Source organism: Moschus berezovskii, chromosome X, assembly GCF_049115385.1.
Source record: "Moschus berezovskii isolate FMDL1 chromosome X, NW_MosBer_1.0, whole genome shotgun sequence".
NCBI lineage: Eukaryota > Metazoa > Chordata > Mammalia > Artiodactyla > Moschidae > Moschus > Moschus berezovskii.
Genome location: NC_142488.1, coordinates 57,780,066 through 57,803,947, shown reverse-complemented (window position 1 = coordinate 57,803,947; position 23,882 = coordinate 57,780,066). Strand labels below are relative to the sequence as shown.

The window sequence follows — 23,882 nt, the reverse complement described above, 5'->3', positions numbered from 1 at the left end:
TTTTAAGTTTAATTACACCCAATTGTTTATTTTTGCTTTTAGTTCAGTTAGTCTAGGAGGTAATTTTTTTTTATTTCCTTGCGCTCCAAAATCGCTGCAGATGATGACTACAGCCATGAAATTGAAGGATGCTTGCTCCTTGAAGAAAAGCTATAGCAAACCTAGACAGTATATTAAAAAGTAAAGACACTACTTTGCCGACAAAGCTCCATATAGTCAAAGCTATGGTTTTTCCGGTAGTCATGTATAGACGTGAGAGTTGGACCATAAAGGCTGAGTGCTGAAGAATCAATGTTTTTGACATGCGATGTTGGAGAAGACTCTGGAGAGTCCCTTGGACTGCAGAAAAATCAAAACAATCAATCCTAAAGGAAACCAGTCCTGAATATTCATTGAAGGGACTGATGCTGAGGCTGAAGCTCCAATACTTTGGCCACCTGATGTGCAGAGCCAGTTCATTGGAAAAGACCCTGATGCTGGGAAAGATAAAAGGCAGGAGTAGAAGGGGGACAACAGAGGATGAGATGGTTGGATGGCATCACCAACTCAATGGACATGAGTTATCCATTTTGAGTTTATTTTTATGTATTGGGATAGGAAGTGTTCTACGTTCACTCTTTTCCATGTAGCTATCCAGTTTTTCCAGCCCCACTTATTGAAGAGGCTATATTTTCTACATTGTATATTCTTACCTCCTTTCTCAAAGATAATGTTCCCATAGGTGCATGAGTTTATCTCTGGGCATTCAATCTTGTTCCATTGATCTTTATTTCTGTTTTTGTCCCAGTACAGTACTGTCTTAAAGACTATAGTTTTGTAGTATAGTCTGAAGACAATAAAGTTGATTCCTCCAGCTCCATTTCTCTTCCTAAGGACTGCTTAGCATATTCAAGGTCTTTTGTGTTTCCAAACAAATTGTGATTTTTTTTGTTCTAGTTCTGTGAAAAATACTACTGGTAATTTGCTAGAGATTGCATTGAATCAGTAGATTGCTTTGGGTATTATAGTCAGTTTCACAATATTGATTTTTTGAAACGCTTTTGTACAGAAAGGGAAACAATAAACAATATTAAAAGACAATCCTCAGAATAGGAGAACATTATTGCAAATGAAACGAACGATTTGTTTTTGTTGTTTTTCAGTCTCTGAGTCATGTCTGACTCTTTGTGACCCCATGTACTTCAGCACACCATACTCCCCTGTCCTTTACTATCTCCCAGGGTTTGCTCAAATTCATGTTCATTGAAATGGTGATACAATCTAACCATCTCATCCTGTACTACCACCTTCTCGTTTTGCCCCCAATCTTTCCCAGCCTCAAGGACTTTTCCAATGAGTTGGCTATTCGCATCATTTGGTCAAAGTTTTGCAGCTTCAGCTTCAGGATCAGTCCTTCCAATGAATATTCAGGGTTGATTTCCTTTCTAATTGACTGGTTTGATCTCCTCATAGTCCAACAATCTCTCTAGAGTCTTTTCCAGCACCACAATCCAAAGCATCAATTCTTCCATGCTCAGCCTTCTTTATGGTCCAAATTTCACATTACTACATGACTACTGGGAAAACAATAGCTTTGACCACATGGACCTTTTTGTGCAAGGTGATGTCTACTTTTTAATTCACTGTCTAGGTTTGTCATAGCTTTCCTTCTGAGGAGCAGACATCTTTTAATTTCATGGCTGGAGTCACCATCCTCAGTCATTTTGGAGCCCAAGAAAATGAAATCTGTCACTGCTTCCACTTTTTCCCCTTCTATTTGCCATGATGTGATAGATCTAGATGCCATGATCTTAGTTTTTGGAATGTTGAATTTTAAGCCAGATTTTTCACTCTCATCTTTCACCCTCATCAAGAGGTTCTTTTGTTCATCTTCACTTTCAACCATTAGAGTGGTATTATCTGCATATCCGAGATTGTTGATGTTTCTCCCAGCAATCCTAATTCCTGTTTGTGATTCATCCAGCCAAGCATTTCATATGATGTACCCTGAATATAAAATAAATAAGCTATTGCCATTCTCCCTTCCCAATTTTGAACCAATCAGTTGTTCCATGTCTCGTTTTGTTACTTCTTGACCCGCATACAGGTTTCTCAGTAGAAGATAAGGTGCTCTGGTATTCCCATCTCTTTAAGAATTTTCCACAGCTTGTTGTGATCCACACAGTCAAATATTTAACATAGTCAATGAATCAGAATTAGGCGGTTTTTTCTGGAATTCTCTTGCTTTCTCTATGATCCAGTGAATGTTGGAAATTTGGTTTCTGGTTCCAATGTCTTTTCTAAAGCCAGCTTGTACATCTGAAAGTCCTCAGTTCACATACTGCTGAAGCCTAACTTGAAGTATTTTGAACATAAATTTCCTAGCATGTGAAATGAATACAATTGTACAATAGTTTGAACATTCTTTGGCATTTCCCTACTTTGGGATTGGAATGAAAATTGACCTTTTCCAGTCCTGTGGCCAGTGTCAAGTTTTCCACATTTTATAACTTATTGAGTGCAGCACTTTAACAGCGTCACTTTTTAGCATTTTAAATAGCTCTGTTGGAATTCCATCACCTCCACTAGCTTTGTTTGTAGTAATGCTTCCTACTGTCCCTTGACTTCACACTCCAGGATGTCTGGCTCTTAGTGAGTGATCACATCATTGTGATTATGTGTGTCATTATTACCTTTTTGGTATAGTTCTATATATTCTTGCCACCTTTTCTTAATCTCTTCTGCTTCACTTAGGTCCTTACCATTACTGTCCTTTATCATGCCAATCCTTGCATGAAATGTTCCCTTGGCATCTCCAGTTTACTTGAAGAGATCTCTAGCCTTTCCCTTTCTATTGTTTTCCTTTCTTCTTTCTATTGTTCATTTAGGAAGGTCTTCTTATCTTTCTGTGCTATTCTGTGAAACTCTGCATTCAGTTGGGTGTATCTTTCCCTTTTTCCCTTGACTTTTGTTTCTCTTCTCTCCTCAGCTGTTTGTAAAGCTTCTTCAGACAACAATTTTGCCTTTTTACATTTCTTTTTCTTTGAGATTCTTTTTTTCACTGTCTCCTATTCAATGTCATGAATCTCCATCCATAGTTCTTCAGGTATTCCCTTGAATCTATTCCTCACCTCTACTGTATAATCATAAGGGATTTGATTTAGGTCATAGCTGAATGGCCCCGTGATTTTTCACTACTTTTTTCAATTTAAACCTGAATTTTGCAATAAAAAAATCATGATCTTAGCAACAGTCAGCTCCAGGTAATGTTTTTCCTGACTGTATAGCTCTCCATCTTCAGCTGCAACAAATAGAATTAATCTGATTTTATTGACCATCTGGTGATGTCCATGTGTAGAATCACCTCTTGTGTTGTTGGAATAGGATGTTTGCCATGACCAGTGTGTTCTCTTGAGAAAACTGTTAGCTTTTGCCCTGCTTCATTTTGAAATCTAAGGCCAACTTGCCTGTTACTTCAGGTATCTCTTGACTGCCTACGTTTGCTTTGTAATTCCCTATGATGAAAGAAACATCTTTTTGGGCATTAGTTCTTGAAAGTGTTGTAGGTCTTCATAGAACTGGCCAACTTTAGCTTCTTTGGTATTACTGTTTGTGGCATAGACTTGAATAACTGTAATGCTGGATGGTTCTCCTTGGAAATGAACCAAGTTCATTCTGTCATTTTTGAGACTGCACCCAATTGCTACATTTTGGGCTCTTGCTGACTATGAGGGCCACTCCATTTCTTCTAAGGAATTTTAGCCCACAGTAGTAGATGTTATGGTCATCTGAATTAAATTTTCCCATTCCTGTCCATTTTAATGCACTTATTCCTAAGATGTCAATGTTCACTCTTGCTATCACCTGCTTGACTACATCCAATTTACCTTAATTCATGAACCTATCATTCCAGGTTCCTATGAAATATTGCTATTTGCAGCATCAGATTTTACTTTCACCACCAGACATCCACAACTAAGCATCATTTATGTTCTGCCCCAGCCACTTCATTCTTTTCTGGAGCTATTAGTAATAGCCCTCTGCTCTTACCCTATAGCATACTGGACACCTGGGAGTCTCACCTCCTGATGTCATATCTTTTTGCCTTTTTACACTGTTCAAGGGGTTCTCCTGGCAAGAATATTGTAATGGTTTATCATTCCCTCTTTCAGTGGGCCACATTTTGTCAGAACTCCTCACTATGACCCATTTGTCTTGGGTGACCCTTCAATGCATGGCGTATAGCTTCATTGTGTTACACAACCCCCTTTGCCATGATAAGGCTGTGATCCACGAAAGGATTAATCTCCAGAACATATAAGCAGCTCATATAGCTTTGTTAGGAAAACAAACAGGGCAATCAAAAATTTGGTAAAAGACCTAAACAGACATTTTTGAAAAGAAGACATACAGATGGGCAGTAAACACATGAAAATGTACTCAGCACTCTAATTATTAGAGAAATACAAATCAAAACTACAATGAGTTATCACCGTACCTCACAGCAGTCAGAATGGCTCTCATAAAAAAATCTACAAATAATAAATGCTGGGGAGGATGTGGAGAAAAGGGGACTCTCCTACACTGCTGGTGGGAATGTAAATTGATACAGCCATTATGAAGAACTATATGGAGATTCCATAAATAACTAAGAATAAATCTACCATATGACCCAGCAACCCCAATACTGGGCATATACTCTGAGAATGCCATAATTGAAAAAGACACCTCAGGACTCGAACACGACTGAGTAACTTCATTTTCACTTTTCACCCCAATGTTCATAGCAACATTATTTACAGTAGCCAGGGCATAGAAGCAACCTAGATGTCCAATGACAGATGAATGGATAAGGAAAGTGTGGTACATATATGCAATGAAATATTACTCAGTCATCAAAAGGAATGAATTTGAGTCAGTTTTAGTGAGGTGGATGAATCCAGAACATGTTGTACAGAATGAAGTGAATCAGAAAGAGAAACACAACTATAGTATATTAACACAAATATATGAAATCTGAGAAAATGGTATTGATGAACGTATTTGCAGGGAAGGCATGGAAAGGCAGATGTAGAAAATGAACTTGTGGATACAGTGGGGCAAGGTGAAAGTGGGAGGAATGGAGAAAGTAGCATCAATATATATACTCTATCAGGTTTAAAATGGATAGCTGGTGAACCCAATCTGGTGCTCTGTGACGACTTCAAGGGTTGGGATGGGGAAAAGGAGGGAAGGGAGAGAGGGAGTGGATGTATGTACAATTACACGTGATTTGCATTGTTGTATGGCAGAAACCAAGACATTATAAAAATTAAAAAATAAAGTCCTTTTTTTTCTCATATAAGTGCTGCTACTGCAGCTTTCTTTTGATTTCCATTTGCATAGAATACCTTTTTTCAACCCCTCACATTCAGTCTGTGTGTGTCCTTAGATTTGAAGTGTGTCTCTTATAGACAGCATATATATATATATATATATATATATATATATATATATATATCAGCAAGATATATATATATATATCTTGTTTTTGTATCTATTCAGCCAGTCTGTATCTTTTGGTTGGAGCATTTAATCCATTTACACTTAAGGTAATCACTGATATTTATGTCTTAATGCTATTTTGTTAATTGTTTTAGATTTGTTTTTTAGGTTTCCCCTGCTTCCTTTTTATTATCTTCTCTAAGGATTTGTTGCAGAGAAGGCAATGGCACCCCACTCCAGTACTCTTGCCTGGAAAACCCCATGGACAGAGGAGCCTATTGGGCTGCCATCTATGGGGTCTCACAGAGTCAGACACGACTGGCGCGACTTAGCAGCAGCAGCAGCATATCCCCTTTTGTTAGATTATTTCCCTATATAGGCCATTACAGAATATTGAATAGAGTTACCCGTGCTATACAGTTGGTCCTTATTAGTTATTTCATATGTTACATAATAAATTTTAACAATGTAGTTTGAATTGATACCAACTTATTGATAACTTCAATAGCATGCAAAAACTGCTCTTGTACAGTTTGATATCACCTTCTTTTGTGCTATTTTTGTTACTTTTGCTTTTATCTGTTACGAAAAATTGTCCTTTCATTTTAATGTGAAGAATTACCTTTAGCATTTATTAAAATCCTACTCTAATATTATCAAACACTGTTAGCCTCTTTTCTTTATCTAGGGATGTTTTAATTTCTCACTCATATTTTTAAAGTCTTTTTTTTTTTAATGTGGATCATTTTTAAAAAGTCTTTATTCAATTTGTTACAATATTGCTTCCGTTTTATGTTTTGATTTTTTGGCTATGTGGCATGTGGGATCTTAGCTCCCTGACCAGGGATCAAGCCCACGCCCCCTGCATTGGAAGGCGAAGTCTTAACCACTGGACTGGCAGGGAAGCCCCTTTCCCTCACTTTTGAAGGATTTTTTTCAGGGTATAAACTTCTTGGTATAAAGTTTATTTCTTTTATTTATTTTTTAATTTATTTATTTTAACTGGAGGCTAATTACTTTACAATATTCTAGTGGTTTTTGCCACACACTGACATGAATCAGCCATGGGTGTATATGTGTCCCCCATCCTGAACCCCTCAGCCATGGGTGTATATGTGTCCCCCATCCTGAACCCCCCTCCCACCTCCCTCCCCATCCCATCCCTCAGGGTCATCCCAGTGCACCGGCCTTGAGTGCCTAGTATCATGCATTGAACCTGGACTGGCTATCTATTTCACATATGGTAATATACATGCTTCAATGCTATTCTCTCAAATCATCCCACCCTCGCCTTCTCCCATAGAGACCAAAAGTCTATTCTTTATCTCTGTGTCTCTTTCACTGTCTCACATAAAGGGCCATTGTTATCATCTTTCTAAATTCCATATATATGCGTTAGTATACTGTATTGGTGTTTTTCTTTCTGGCTTACTTCACTCTGCATAATAGGTTCCAGTTTCAGCCACCTCATAAGTACTGATTCAAATGCATTCTTTTTAATAGCTCAGTAATATTCCATTGTGTATATGTACCACAGCTTTCTTATCCATTTATCTGTCAATAGACATCTAGGTTGCTTCCATGTCCTAGCTATCATAAACAGTGCTGTGATGAACATTGGGTTACACGTGCCACTTTCAGTTCTGGTTTCCTTCGTGTGTATGCCCAGCAGTGGGATTTCTGGGTCATATGGCAGTTCTATTTCCAGTGGTTTAAGGAATCTCCACACTGTTCTCCATAGTGGCTGTACTAGTTTGCATTCCCACCAATAGTGTAAAAGGGTTCCCTTTTCTCCACACCCTCTCCAGTATTTATTGTTTGTAGACTTTTTGATCACAACCATTCTGACCCGTGTGAGATGGTACCTCATTGTGGTTTTGATTTGCATTTCTCTGATAATGAGTGATGTTGAGCATCTTTTCATGAGTTTCTTAGCCATCTGTATGTCTTTTTGGAGAAATGTCTGTTTAGTTCTTGAGCCCATTTTTTGATTGGGTTTTTTTTTTTTCTGGTATAGAGCTGCATAAGCTGCTTGTATATTTTTAAGACTAATTATTTGGCATTTGCTTCATTTGCTATTATTTTCTCCCATTCTGAAGGCTGTCTTTTCACATTGCTTATAGTTTCCTTCATTGTGCAAAAGCTTTTATGTTTAATTAGGTCCCATTTGTTTATTTTTGCTTTTATTTCCAATATTCTGGGAGGTGGGTCATAGAGGATCCTGCTGTGATTTATGTCGGAGAGTGTTTTGCCTATGTTTTCTTCTAGGAGTGTTATAGTTTCTGGTCTTAAATTTAGATCTTTAGTCCATTTTGAGTTTATTTTTGTGTATGGTATTAGAAAGTGTTCTAGTTTCATTCTTTTGCAAGTGGCTGACCGGTTTTCCCAGCACCACTTGTTAAAGAGATTGTCTTTTCTCCATTGTATATTTTTGCCTCTTTTGTCAAAGTTAAGGTGTCCATAGGTACATGGATTGATCTCTGGGCTTTCTATTTTGTTCCATTGATGTATATTCCTGGCTTTGTGTCAGTAACATACTGTCTTGATGACTGTAGCTTTGTAGAATAGTCTAAAGTCAGTCAGATCGATTCCTCCAGTTCCATTCTTCTTTCTCAAGATTGCTTTGGCTATTCGAGGTTTTTGTATTCCCATACAAATTGTGAAATTATTTGTTCTAGTTCTCTGAAAAATACCGTTGGTAGCTAGATAGGGATTGCACTGAATCTATAGATTATTTTGGGTAATATATTCATTTTCACTATATTGATTCTTCTGATCCATGAACATGGTATATTTCTCCATCTATTTGTGTCATCTTTTATTTCTTTCATCAGTGTTTTATAGTTTTCTATACATCGGTCTTTTGTTTCTTTAGGTTGATTTATTCCTAAGTATTTTATTCTTTCTTTTGCAGTGGTGAATGGAATTCTTTCCTTAATTTCTCTTTCTGTTTTCTCATTTTTAGTGTATAGGAATGCATTCCTACACACTAACAGTTTGGACACTTAAGTGTGTCATCTTATTTTCTTCAAGTTTCCACAGATTCTGAAAAGATATCAACTTTGAATTTATTGAGGATCCCTTGTACTAGACAAATTGTTTCTCTCCTTCTGCTTCAAGATTTTCATTTTGTCTTTGACTATTTACATCTGTTTATGTCTCAATATGAATCTTTTTGAGTTTTTCCAGCTTGATGTTTGTTGAGCATGGCGAATGTGTTATTCATGTCTTTTCTCAATCTTGAGAAATTTTAGTCATTATTTATTCAATTTTTTTTTCTGCTTCTCTCTCTCTCTCTCTCTCTCTTACTTCTGGGTCTCCAATAATGTGTATATTGGCCCACTTGATGGTGTCTCTCAGGTTTTCTTTGCTTTTTTCATTATTTTTAAATTTCTGCTCCTCCGACTTTATACTTTCAACTGTCAGGTTTCAGGTTTGCTCATTTTTTCTTAAACCTGCTCAGATCAGCTGTTGAAATCTTCTAGTGAATTTTTTATTTCAGTTATTTTATTTTTCAATTCTAGTATTTCTGTTTTGTTCCTTTTTGCAATTTTTCTTTATTGATAGTCCCATTTTGTTCATACATTTATTTCCTTATATTCTTTAATTCTTTGTCTCTGTTTTTCCATGTTTTTCTTTGAACACATTTAAGAAAGTAATCTTCCGTCTTTGTCTAGTAAGTCTGATGTCTGGACTTCCTCAGGAACAGTTTCTGTCAACTTTATTTGTTACTTTAAATGGTTCATACATTCCTGTTTTTTTTTTTTTTATGCCTTGTGTTTTTTGTTGTCACTTTTAAAAACTGGCCACTGTTTTTAATTATAATGTGGTAAATCTGGGAATCAGATTCTCCCCCTTCCCCATTGTTAACTGTTTCCAGTTGTTACTTTATTTGATGATGGCTATAGTAGTCCATTTGTGTAGGAGTTTTAACCAAACTGTTAGGTAGGAAGATAGGCATGAGCAATGAGGGGTGGTCTAGCTGAAAAGGATGCAAACTGATCTCTAAATCCTACCCCAGACACGCCCCAATGCAGCCAAGGAGAACTCACAGATATGGTACAAAATAACCACGGAGACCTTTCCAACTCCAGTGTATGCTCCCTAGGCACACAGTGGATACAAACTAACCATAGGGCTTCTCCAGGTCTGGTACATGCCCACTTGATACACAGCTGTGACCTTAGGCAGCTGGGAACCCATTCAGTTAAGTTCAATTCAGTTGCTCAGTTGTGTCCAACTATTATACCAGGCCTCCCTGTCCATCACCAACTCCCGAAGTCCACCCAAACCCATGTCCATTGAGTCAGTGATGCCATCCAACTATCTCCTCCGTCGTCCCCTTCTCCTCCTGCCCTCAATCTTTCCCAGCATCAAGGTCTTTTCAAATGAGTCAGCTCTTTGCATCAGGTGGCCAAAGTATTGGATTTTCAGCTTCAACATCAGTCCTTCCAATGAATACCCAGGACTGATCTCCTTTAAGATGGACTGGTTGGATCTCCTTGCAGTCCAAGGGACTCTCAAGAGTCTTCTCCAACACCACAGTTCAAAAACATCTATTCTTCTGTGCTCAGCTTTCTTTATAGTCCAACTCTTACATCCATACATGACCACTGGAAAAACCATAGCCTTGACTAGACGGACCTTTGTTGGCAAAGTAATGTCTCTGCTTTTTAATATGCTGTCTAGGTTGGTCATAACTTTCCTTCCAAGGAGTAAGCATCTTTTAATTTCATGGCTGCAATCAGCATCTGCAGTGATTTTGGAGCCCAGAAAAATAAAGTCAGCCACTGTTTCCCCATCTATTTTCCATAAAGTGGTGGGACCAGATGCCATGATCTTAGTATTCTGAATGGTGAGCTTTAAGCCAACTTTTTTCACTCTCCTCTTTCACTTTAGTCAAGTGGTTTTTTAGTTCCTCTTCACTTTCTGCAATAAGGGTGGTGTCGTCTGCATATCTGAGGTTATTGATATTTCTCCTGGCAATCTATTAAGGGTTCATAAATACTCTATACATACATGTGCCATCTGTTTAGTTGCTTAGTCACGTTTGACTCTTTGTGACCCTATGGACTGTAGCCCGCCAGACACCTCTGTCCACGGGGATTCGCCAGGCAAGAATACTGGAGTGGGTTGCCATGCCATCCTCCAGGGGATCTTCCCAACCCAGGGATCAAACCCAGGTCTCCTGCATTGAAGGCATACATACGTCTTATTACAACAGACTGAATTATGGGAGAGATATGCACAATAGAACCTGTTTTATGTAACTTGCAACTATCAATCAAAATTGTCAGTTCATGCCCACCTAAATAAATGTGTAAATGTCCTACCATTAAAATCCCCAATACTTCATCATTCCTGGTCCAGTACCTCTCTTGGCTTGGCCTACCTCTCCCTTGAGGTGTTCTTTCTGATCTTTCCTTAATAAACTTGATTTCGCCACAGGTAAGAGCTCTTATTCTTCTTTGTGTCCTCAACAAGAATGGAGGCCCATGAGGGAGTTTCCTCTTGGACCCTCTCCCTACCCAGTAACAAAACTATTTGCACAAAACCTGTATTTCTTGTTATATGTGATCACTGAAATTTGTATTCATTTAGATCATATTCAGCTAATATTTTAACAGGGATTTCCTTGAATGCCAGCAGTTAAAAGCAAGCAACAACAATAACAACCAAAACCCCCACATATCTCGCCAGGCTTTGCAGATTGGCTCTGTGCTGAAGCACTCCTTCAATGCTTAAACAAACTAGCACTTGGCCTGTAGGTCAGTATTGCATGTAAGCTTTGGGTCTTTTCCACTTTTTTCTAATCATGTATCTTTCCATAGACATGCTGGTACCTTTTTAAACTAACCCTCCAAATATAGTGATGATTTTGAATGTCCTAATTTCCCAAATAATCTTCTCCAGCTTTTTCTTAGGCAGTCTATTATATGTCCCCACTCATAATTTCTTTCCCCAGGCATCTCTGGCTTATTACTTTGTTTGAAAATATTTTAAACCAATACCCACCCATTTTCTAGGCTAAATTCTGAATTGAGTGAAACAGGGAAGAGAACCTTGTATCTGTCCTTCAGATAATAGTTTAAAACAGACATACATAATAATTTTTTAAGAATTTTTGTTTAATTCACTCTGGAACTAACAGTGAGGGTTTCACACTAGGAAAATAGGCTGCTGCTACTTTAAGACTTCTTTCACTTGAGGACTGTTGCTAGGGAGAAAGGTGCAGTAAAGGCAACTAAAAATGGCATAAAGTTTTCCTATCATTTTCAAAATGTCTTTTTCTTATTTCAGCATTTACTTCATTGCTGTAAACATTTGACTCTTTTCCAGGGTTCTAATAACATTGATTCTGACAGCTTCTGTTTGTCTTTCTACACTTCTGTGAATGAATGAAAGCTTAGAGCTGCTGTTTCCTCCATTTCCCTGATGTCCTTGTCATTTTTAATATACTGATTCCAACATCTCTCTGGAAGTCCCTGTGCACCAGAAAATCAAAATATAAAGAACATTAGAAAGATTCTGATTATAAAATAAGCATAAAGAAAAAAAAAGAGTTTTTTGTTTGGCCAGGCGTGAGAGATACATGCATCATTTCATCCGTATTCCATTGGTTAGAAATTAAGCACATGGACCTACAGAAATGCAGTGGAGTTAGGAAATGTTGTCTAGTGGTATTCTGAGGAGAAAAAGAGAATGACCTTAGTAAACAACCAGCCAGCTTCTTTCACAGCTAATAACTAATCAGTTCAGTTCAGTTCAGTCACTCAGTCATAATATCCCTTGTTAAATAGAGTTGTGTCTTTGACAAAGAGCTGTGACATAAGACCCAGGAGCCTTGTTCCTAGGTTATAATGTCAGAGCTTGAAGAATATTTAAAGACCATCTATTTCAGTATTTCCAGATGTTGGGAACTCTAATGCCTGGAAATGGAGAGGGGCTGGCCTGTCACATTGTTACAGTGAATCAATACCAGACATGAGACAAGATTCAGCTGGATCACTCATCTCTCCTCTATACCATCTTCATTCAAAAATTTTTTAGCTTTTACAAGAGTAAGATTCAGGCTTAGAAGAGTGCATGCTCCTAGAAATTTATCTACTTTTTCTAGGTTGTCCAACTTGTTGGCATATGGTTATTCATGATTATTTGTATTTCTGTGATATTGTTTGTAATATGCATAGCAAAGGACATCAACAAAACAAAACGACAACCTACTAGATAGGAGAATATATTTGCAAGAGAAATATACATTAAGAGGTTAATATCCAAAATATACAAAGAACTGATAACATTAACCACAAAAAGAGAAAAGTCACACAAATAATCCAATTAAAAATGGGCAGAGGACCAGAACAGACATTTTTCTAAAGAAGACATATAGATGGCCAATAGACATGTGAAAAGATGTCCAACATCACTAATCATCAGGGAAAATGGAAATCAAAATCACAATGAGATACCATCTTATATCTGTTAGAATGGCTATTATAAAAAAGACAAGAAGTACCTGAATCAGCTCTGTCAAACATTAATTAAAAGCCTCATCTTAAAAAAATAAATAAATAAATAAATAATGGTGGTGGGAGGGAGGGTTGGGAAGCTGGCTGGAGGTAGAGGTGGTGAAGTTTATAAATCTAATTAAAAATGAAGTTGCATTTCCATTTTCCAAATCCACCCATCCACCAGCGTACTGTGTCACTAGACATTATGTACGATTTTACTTTGCAACAGAAACCATTACATTTAAAAATTCATTACAGCAAGGTGAGTTAGACACATGATGGATGCAGCTTTAATTCTGCCATATATTATTACAGTTAAAATGTAAATGATGAAAAATATTTTGTGCTTATCAGCATTTATGTGGAAATGTGTTTTACAGTGATATATGATGTTATATTTCTATTATTGTGATAAAAAAAAAGCAATACAAAAAGACGAAGTGTTTATTAAAACATGAAAAAAAAAAAGAAATAAATGGTTTTGCAGCACTGAAGAGATTATAGAAAGTAAATAAGCTAGATCAGACCTGTTTTATGTAGTAATTTTATAGTTTATTTTAATTATTTCAGTTGTAAAATATTGTTATACTGTTAATTAGTTCTGATTGTTCATATTAAACTATTGTAATGCAAAAAAATAAATAAATAAATAAAATTAAAACCAAAAAAAAAAAAACAAATGTAGGAGAGGATGTAGAAAAGAAAGAGAACCCTCATGCACTGTTGGTTGGAATGTAAATTCGTGCAACCATTATAGAAAACACTATAAAGTTTCCTCAAAAAAATTAAAAGTAGAACTACCACTTGATACATCAATGGAAAACTACCATTTGATCCAGAAAATGAAAGCATTAATTCATTTCTGGTATGAAAACAAAAGATATATGCACCCCAGCATTTATTGCAGCATTATTTATAATAGCCAAGATGAGGAAGCAACCTAAGTATCCTTCAACAGATGAATGGATAAAGAAGATATAGTCTAGATATATACAAGGAAATGTTACTCAGCCATAAAAATGAAACCTTGTCATTTACAACAACATGGATGCATCTAGATGGTATAATGTGAAGTGAAATAAGTCAGAGAGAAAGACAGATGCTGTATGTTTTCACTTATATGTGGAATCTAAAAATACAAAACAAAACAACAAAAAATAGCTGTAATAAAACTGAGACAGAATCACACACGTAGAGAACAAGCTAGTGGTTTCAAGGGAGGAGAGAGGTAGAGTAATAGGTGAAATCACACAGAGAAGAAAAATACTGTATGTTTTCACTTACATGTGACATCCAAAAAGATCTAAAAACAAATAAAAAAAGTATAACCAAACAAAAATAGACTCGCAGATACAGAAAATAAACTATTGTTTACCAGAGGTGACAAGGATAGGGGTAGGGGAAAAATAGGTGAAGGGAATTAAGAGATATAAACTACCTATTAAAAAATGAATGCCTCACGGAGATATAATGTACATTCAGTTCAGTTCAGTCACTCAGTCGTGTCCGACTCTTAGTGACCCCATGAACCACAGCACGCCAGGCCTCCCTGTCCATCACCAACACCCGGAGTTCACTCAAACTCATGTCCATCGAGTCGGTGATGCCATCCAGCCACCTCATTCTCTGTCTTCCCCGTCTCCTCCTACCCCAAATGGCTCCCAGCATCAGAGTCTTTTCCAGTGAGTCAACTCGTCACATGAGGTGGCCAAAGTACTGCAGTTTCAGCTTTAGCATCGGTCCTTCCAATGAACACCCAGGATTGATCTCCTCTAGAATGGACTGGTTGGATCTCCTTGCAGTCCAAGGGACTCTCAAGAGTCTTCTCCAGCACCACAGTTCAAAAGCATCAATTCTTCAGCGATCAGCTGTCTTCACAGTCCAACTCTCACATCCATACATGACCACGGGAAAAACCATAGCCTTGACTAGACGGACCTTTGTTGGCAAAGTAATGTCTCTGTTTTTTAATATGCTATCTAGGCTGGTCATAACTTTCCTTCCAAGGAGTAAGCATCTTTTAATTTCATGGCTGCAGTCAGCATCCGCAGTGATTTTGGAGCCCAAAAAAATAAAGTCTGACACGGCTTCCACTGTTTCCCCATCTATTTCCCATGAAGTGATGGGACCAGATGCCATGATCTTCGTTTTCTGAATGTTGAGCTTCAAGCCAACCTTTTCACTCTCCTCTTTCACTTTTAAGAGGCTTTTGAGTTCCTCTTCATTTTCTGTCATAAGGGTAGTGTCATCTGCATATCTGAGGTGATTGTTATTTCTCCCGGCAATCTTGATTCCAGCTTGTGCTTCTTGCAGCCCAGCATTCCTCATGATGTACTCTGCATATAAGTTAAATAAGCTAGGTGACAATATACAGCCTTGACGTACTCCTTTTCCTATTTGGAACCAGTCTGTTGTTCCATGTACAGTTCTGACTGTTGCTTCCTGACCTGCATACAGGTTTCTCAAGAGGCAGGTCAGGTGGTCTGGTATTCCCATCTCTTTCAGAATGTTCCACAGTCTATTGTGATCCACACAGTCAAAGGCTTTGGCATAATCAATGAAGCAGAAATAGATGTTTTTCTGGAACTCTCTTGCTTTCTCCATGACCCAGTAGATGTTGGCAATTTGATCTCTGGTGCCTCTGCCTTTTCCAAAACCTGCTTGAACATCTGGGAGTTCACGGTTCACATATTGCTGAAGCCTGGCTTGGAGAATTTTGAGCATGACTTTACTAGCGTGTGAGATGAGTGCAATTGTGTGGTAGTTTGAGCATTCTTTGGCATTCCCTTTCTTTGGGATTGGAATGAAGACTGACCTTTTCCGGTCCTGTGGCCATTGCTGAGTTTTCCAAATTTGCTGGCATATTGAGTGCAGCACTTTCACAGCATCATCTTTCAGGATTTGAAATAGCTCAACTGCAATTCCATCACCTCCACTAGCTTTGTTCGTCGTGATGCTTTCTAAGGCCCACTTGACTTCACATTCCAAGATGTCTGGTTCCAGGTGAGTGATCACGCCATCGTGATTATCTTTGTCGTGAAGATCTTTTTTGTACAGTTCTTCTGTGTATTCTTGCCACCTCTTCTTAATATCTTCTGCTTCTATTAGGTCCATCCCATTTCTGTCCTTTATCGAGCCCATCTTTGCATGAAATATTCCCTTGATATCTCTAATTTTCTTGAAAAGATCTCTTGTCTTTCCTATTCTGTTGTTTTCCTCTATTTCTTTGCATTGATCACTGAGGAAGGCTTTCTTATCTCTCCTTGCTATTCTTTGTTGTTGTTGTTTTTTTCCTTCATTTTGTTTTTATTATAGCATGTTTGCTTAATTTACAGCAAGCAGAAAATTAGCTGGGTCTTGTTTTGATCCAAACATTGATGTTTTAAAGGTTGTACACAATATTTGTTAAAAAGAACATATAAAAATACCTTTTTAGAAGCTTCTATAAGAAAGAAAATACAACGTTTAACCCCACAACTTTCCTCTTTGCTAGAACTGCAAACTACTGCTACAGTTTTAAATAGACTTTTTGTTTAAACTATACATCCAGGAAAATCTAAAAAAATTAAAGAAACGTGCATATAAATGATTGCATAGCAGAACATGAACATTAACTGCAAACAGTAAAGAAATGAGTTAGAAATACTATCAAATATACAAAGGTTTTAGAATCAATCCTTTAAACACATTCCACAAACCGTATTTAAAAACCACCTTTTGTTCTTTACAGGCAAGAAGGCCTAGATCTCTAAAACCAAAACTGAAAAAAGTAATCCTCTGAAAGGGATAGTTTCCCCACAACATTTCTTACTTATGCCTGTAAGCAAGCAATCTAAAATTTTAAAGATGCTAGCTTTTACTCTGAAATGAGACTGGATGTATCAAGTCACTTTTTATTGCCCCCACATGATCTCACAGAGAGATCTTAGAAACTTTTATGAAGAGTAGGGTATTATTTTCTTATTTTTATCAGGTACTACATTGATAATCAATCAAAAACTCAAGAGATGTGACTTTCTTGAAATTAATTTTTTCCAAAGTTATTTTAAATCTCATGGCACCAGAGAATCACTTAGAGTGGGAGTGTTTTTTTTTTTTTTAACTTGCCTCACGTTAAATAAACTGAGGTGTGAAGAACAAGCTTCCTTCATAAAGAGATGGGCATATTTTGATACAAATGCACACACCAAGTGCTATAAGCATCAAAATTCAGTCCTTTTACACTACGCACACTCACAAACAAAACCTCCTTTGAAACACTTTACTTGCTTTTAACAGCATTAAGAAAACCATGCAATATTATGGTTAACAACACTCCTTAAAGTTTAGAGTAACTACATAAGAGCATTCTTTTCCCCTTAAAATTATTTCTGCCATCATCAACCTGCCCAAATTTTAAGGTGTGTTTTTCCGATGCTTTTATGGTTCCAAATCTTCATAGAAACCAGGAAAGTGAAGGCTCCTTGTTTCAATCAAACAATCTGCCTGAAAATGCTACTTAACCCAGTTGACATTTCCCAAGACAGTGGGGGTTAACAAAAAGACTATTCCACACTGTGCCATAAATTACCATCACGGGCCTAGACATCTTGACAAGACAAAAAGGTCCACCCTGAACCTAAATGTGTCTAATAGGTCAGTGTTGTACTGAGGCTGCAACTCCACTTTTTTATCATTCTATCGTATTAGCAAGCTACATTTCTAGGTTAACAGTTCTACCAAATATGAATATGAAAGTTTATTTTTAATAAGACAATGTTGCAAATTATGGTCAACCAACATCTTTTCACCAATACTTCAAGCATAAAAAATGAGAATCTTTACAAAAATATACAGAGACACCACGAATTGGTAGCTGCCCATAACATTAAACAAACTGGACTCTTAAGAGTGGCTTCTCAACAGCATATCATTTTAATTATAACCATTGCCTGGTACAGGGAAAACTGACAAGTGTTTTTAAGCATCATTGCAACATTGTATTCCTGATAATTTAAGTAAACCGAACTATGAGTAAATGAATGACACATGCCTAAAAATATCATGGTTTATACTATAAGTGGCCACTGGACTTAGGACTAGTCCAAGACCTTGACCTAGATTTTGACCTAGACCTAGACTGTGATCTTGACTGAGATTTGGATCTAGGTGGTTCTTTTTTCCTTGATTCCTTTTCATATCTTGGGCCAGACTTATAATGTGTTTTGGAATCTGTTTTAGAGGTGCCTCTAGTTTTGGTGTGAGATGCAGACCTAGAACGTGATTTAGCCTTCATTTCTTTCTTGGGCTGGGACTTGGACCTTGATCTTGATTTGGATTTAGATCTTGAAAAAGATCGATTTCAGTGTTTGAATCTATCATTGTCGGAATGGCTTCTGCTATGCCGTGGTCTTCCAGTCAGTCTATTTCTAGGACTATAAGATCTTCTATAGTTGTAATCGAAGGGCTGACTTCTTGATCTTCTTCTGTCATAACTTCGGCTTCTACAACGTCTGTATCTGTCATAATCATCATAGCGTGAAGAACTGTACACATTCCTCCTCTCCTTGGCTTTCATCTGTTTTGGAGTCTTTCGATCCCCTGTGCAGACTGTATTTCAATTTGGCGTCCACAAATCCACTTTCTGTCCAAATTATGTAAAGCATCTTCAGCATCACGAACATCCTCAAATTGAACATATGCAAATCCTCTTGGACGGCGAGTGTAAAAATCAAGTGGAACATACACATCAACTATAGGACCATAACGACCAAATTCCCGACGTAAATCTTCAAACCTGGTGTCGTCTGCTACGTTCCTCACGAAGAGAGACGTGTTGAGGGGGCGCAGGTACCGGGACATGACGCTAGCGTTAAGTCTCCGCAGGAACACTAACGGGCTCAGCAAACTGTCCGCAGCTTCAGCGCTGGATCCTCCTCAGACGCTCTTGCTATTCTTTAGAACTCTGCATTCAGATGCTTATATCTTTCCTTTCCTCCTTTACTTTTCACTTCTCTTCTTTTCACAGCTATTTGTAAGGCCTCCTCAGACAGCCATTTTGCTTTTTTGCATTTCTTTTCCATGGGATAGTCTTGGTCCCTGTCTCCTGTACAATGTCACGAACCTCTGTCCAGAGTTCATCAGGCACTCTATCGATCAGATCTAGACCCTTAAATCTATTTCTAACTTCCACTGTATAATCATAAGGGGTTTGATTTAGGTCATATCTGAATGGTCTAGTGGTTTTCCCTCCTTTCTTCAATTTCAGTCTGAATTTGGCAATAAGGAGTTCATGAGCTGAGCCACAGTCAGCTCCTGGTCTTGTTTTTGCTAACTGTATAGAGCTTCTCCATCTTTGGCTGCAAAGAATATAATCAATCTGATTTCGGTGTTGACCATCTGGTGATGTCCATGTGTAGAGTCTTCTCTTGTGTTGTTGGAAGAGGGTGTTTGCTATGACCAGTGCGTTCTCTTGGCAAAACTCTATTAGCCTTTGCCCTGCTTCATTCCGTGCTCCAAGGCCAAATTTGCCTGTTACTCCAGCTGTTTCTTGACTTCCTACTTTTGCATTCCAGTCCCCTATAATGAAAAGGACATCTTTCTTGGGTGTTAGTTCTAAAAGGTCTTGTAGATCTTCATAGAACTGTTCAACTTTGGCTTCTTCAGCATTACTGGTTGGGGCATAGACTTGGATTACTGTAATATTGAATGGTTTGCCTTGGAAATGAACAGAAATCATTCTGTCATTTTTAAGATTGCATCCAAGTACTGCATTTCAGACTCTTTTGTTGACCATGATGGCTACTCCATTTCTTCTAAGGGATTCCTGCCCACAGTAGTAGATATAATAGTCATCTGAGTTAAATTCACTGATTCCAGTCCATTTTAGTTCACTGATTCCTAGAATGTCAACGTTCACTCTTGCCATCTCCTGTTTGACCACTTCCAATTTGCCTTGATTCATGGACCTAACATTCCAGGTTCCTATGCAATATTGCTCTTTACAGCATCTGACCTTGCTTCTAGCATCAGTCACATCCACAACTGGGTATTTGTTTTGCTTTGGCTCCACCCCTTTATTCCTTCTAGAGTTATTTCTCCACTGATCTCCGGCAGCATACTGGGCACCTACCGACCTAGGGAATTCCTCATTCAGTATCCTATCATTTTGCCTTTTGATACTGTTCATGGGGTTCTCAAGGCAAGTATACTGAAGTGGTTTGCCATTCCCTTCTCCAGTGGACCACATTCTGTCAGACCTCTCCACCATGACCCATCCATCTTGGGTGGCCCCACATGGCATGGCTTAGCTTACAGAGATTATAGTCACTAATATAATAACTTTGTATGATGTGTAAGCTATAAAAATTATTGAATCACTATTGTACCCCTGAAATTAATATAATGTTGTGTCAACTATATATACTTCAATAAAATGTAAGGAATAAATTTTTACCACAACCTAACATATGATTACATATTTTATCTGTAAAAGTTCTATAAAATAATACTGAGAATAGGTAGTAATTAACCTTCATTGTCAAATATTTCCAGCTCCCCACCTCTGGCACATCATAGAATTGTATTTTATTTTACTTTGTAGTTACTAATGATAAGCTCAAAATATTTTCTTTTCTCTGATGCTTCAATCATAGCACCATAAAGATGAAGCCTCTGTCATCTTGTGTAGTCAAGGCAGAGCCCCTAGGAAATCTCTGCTAGCCAAATAGTATGAGAAATAAATAAATTTTTGTTCTTTTGAGACACAGAAGTTTGGAGTTTGCCTTTTTACCATAGCATTACCTACCCACAAGGGAAGACTCTACAAATGGACATCACTAGATGGTCAATACCGAAATCAGATTGATTATATTCTTTGCAGCCAAAGATGGAGAAGCTCTATACAGTCAGCAAAAGCAAGACTGGGAGCTGACCGTGGCTCAGATCATGAACTCCTTATTGCCAAATTCAGACTTAAATTGAAGAAATTAGGGAAAACCACTAGACAATTCAGGTATGACCTAAATCAAAGCCCTTACAATTATACCGTGGAAGTGAGAAATAGATTGAAGGGATTAGATCTGATAGACACAGTGACTGAAGAACTATGGACAGAGGTTCATGACATTGTACAGGAGTCAGGGATCAAGACCATCCCCCAAATAAGAAATGTAAAAAGGTAAAATGGTTATCTGAGGAGGCATTACCAATATCTGTGAAAAGAGAAGTGAAAGGCAAGAGAGAAAATGAAAGATACAACCATTTGAATTCAGAGATTCAAAGAATAGCAAGGAGAGATAAGAAAGCCTTCCTCAGTGATCAATGCAAAGAAATAGAGGAAAACAATAGAATGGGAAAGACTAGAATTCTCTTCAAGAAAATTAGAGATTCCAAGGTAACATTTTATGCAAAAATGGGCACAATAAAGGACAGAAATGGTATAGACCTAACAGAAGCAGAAGTTATTAAGAAGAGGTGGCAAGGATACATTGAAGAACTACACAAAAAAAGATCTTCACAACCCAGATAATCACAGTAGCATGATCACTCACCTGGAGCCAGACATCCTGGACTGCAAAGACAAGTGGGTCTTAGGAAGCATCACTACAAACAAAACTAGTGGAAGTGATGGAATTCAGTTGAGCTATTTAAAATCCTAAAAGATGATGCTGTGAAAGTGCTGCACTTAATGTGCCAGCAAATCTGGAAAACTCAGCAGTGGCCACAGGACTGGAAAATGTCGGGTTTCATTCCAATCCCAAAGAAAGGCAATGCCAAAGAATGTTCAAACTACCACATAATTGCACTCATCTCACACGCTAGTAAAGTGATGGTCAAAATTCTCCAAGCCAGACTTCAGCCATATGTGAACCGTGAACTTGAGAGGTTCAAGCTGGTTTTAGAAAAGGCAGAGGAACGAGAGATCAAATTGCCAACATCCACTGGATCATCAAAAAAGCAAGAGAGTTCCAGAAAAACATCTATTTCTGCTTTATTGACTATGCCAAAGCCTTTGACTGTGTGGATCACAACAAAAATATCAGACCACCTGACCTGCCTCTTGAGAAACCTGTATGTAGATCAGGAGGCAACAGTTAGAAAGGGACCTGGAGCAACAGCCTGGTTCCATATAAGGAAAGGAGTACGTCAAGACTGTATATTATCACCCTGCTTATTTAGCTGATATACAGAGTACATCATGAGAAACGCTGGGCTGGATGAAGCACAAGCTGGAATCAAGATTGCCAGGAGAAATATCAATAACCTCAGGTATGAAGATGACACCACCCTTATGGCAGAAAGCAAAGAACTAAAGAGCCTCTTGATGAAAGTGAAAGAGGAGAGTGAAAAAGTTGGCTTGAAGCTCAACATTCAGAAAACAAAGATCATGGTATCTGGTCCCATCACTTCATGGGAAATAGATGGGGAAACAGTGGAAACAGTGACAACAGTGACAGACTTTATCTTTTGGGGCCCCAAAGTCACTGCAGATGCTGATTACAGCCATGAAATTAAAAGACGCTTACTCCTTGGAAGGAAAGTTATGACCAACCTAGACAGCATATTAAAAAGCAGAGACATTTCTTTGCCACCAAAGGTCCATCTAGTCAAAGCTATGGTTTTTCCAATAGCCATGTATGGATATGAGAGTTGGACTATAAAGAAAGCTGAGCGCAGAAGAATTGATGCTTTTGAACTGTGGTGTTAGAGAAGACTCTTGAGAGTCCGTTGGACTGCAAGGAGATCCAACCAGTCCATCCTAAATGAAATCAGTCCTGAATAGTCATTGGAAGGACTGATGCTGAAGCTGAAACTCCAATACTCTGGTCACCGGATGCGACGAGCTGACTCATTTGAAAAGACCCTGATGCTGGGAAAGATTGAAGGCAGAAGGAGAAGGGGACGACAGAGGATGAGATGATTGGATGGCACCACCGACTCAACGGACATGAGTTTGAGTAAACTCAGGGAGTTAGTGATGGACAGGGAGACCTGGCATGCTGCGGTCCATGGGGTCGCAAAGAGTCGGACATGATTGAGCAAGTGAACTGTACTGAACTGACCTTGCCTCTGATGATTGATATAAATACCTAGCTTTAGTACATGCCCTTCACTCTGTTATTTGGTGTTATTATTTTCTCTTATTTCAACTTTCAGTACTGTTTGAAACCTTTTAAATTGATGTCATGATTCAGTAATGCGTTGCAACTTGCAGTTTGTAAAATGTTGCTCTATGCAGTGTCCACTAGCCCCATAGCTAATCCTCTCTCAAAATTTCTGTAATGTTATTAACTCACATGTCTCTACAGGATTGTGGTTATGGAGAGGGTGGAGATGCATACTGCACAGCCTGCCCTCCCCGCAGATACAAAAGCAGCTGGGGACACCATAGATGTCAGACTTGCATCACCTGTGCTGTCATCAATCGTATCCAGAAGGCCAATTGTACAGCTACCTCTAATGCCATCTGTGGGAACTGTCTGCCCAGGTGAGCCTTCTGTATGAGGTCAAGCTCTTCTTGTCCTTCTCTAGCCCTTGGAGGTCTCACTGACCCTTACCTCTCAGAGCTTAGTTGAAGTATTCTAACTGTCCATATAATGATGAGGTTAAGCTCCCATGAGGGCAAAACAGTATCTTCTTCTCAAGATCCTCCTATAAAGTGCCTAGCACACAGTCAGTTATAGATGGGTTGTAAACAGCCTTTTTTTTTTTTTTTTGTCATGCTGGCATACTTTGCTCAGACCCAGTTTCAAGGTAAATCTCACTGTAGATCTAAAAGAAATTAGGAAGCAGTTGGTATCAAAGCAGTGTTTCCTTCTCTTGTGAGACAAGTTCCTCTTTTGGCTATAGGGTTTGGTGAATGGGGGAAGAGATGAGGAGTATGGAATTCTAAGTCAGAAAAAGACATAGAGGCAGAGAACTCAAGAG

The 23,882-nt window shown here is 38.1% G+C and overlaps 1 protein-coding gene and 1 pseudogene across 2 annotated transcripts in view; one reads left to right on the top strand and one right to left on the bottom strand.

Moving 5' to 3' along the window:
• The window catches only part of EDA2R (ectodysplasin A2 receptor), a 107,997-nt gene that overhangs the window by 64,942 nt on the left and 19,173 nt on the right, over positions 1-23,882 (top strand). For both annotated transcript variants that reach the window (XM_055438004.2, XM_055438003.2), the window contains exon 3: positions 23,264-23,442. In XM_055438004.2, the coding sequence (XP_055293979.1) occupies positions 23,264-23,442 (179 nt within the window). The remainder of the gene's footprint in view (positions 1-23,263; positions 23,443-23,882) is intronic.
• Positions 18,141-18,815, bottom strand: LOC129564241 (serine/arginine-rich splicing factor 10 pseudogene; annotated as a pseudogene).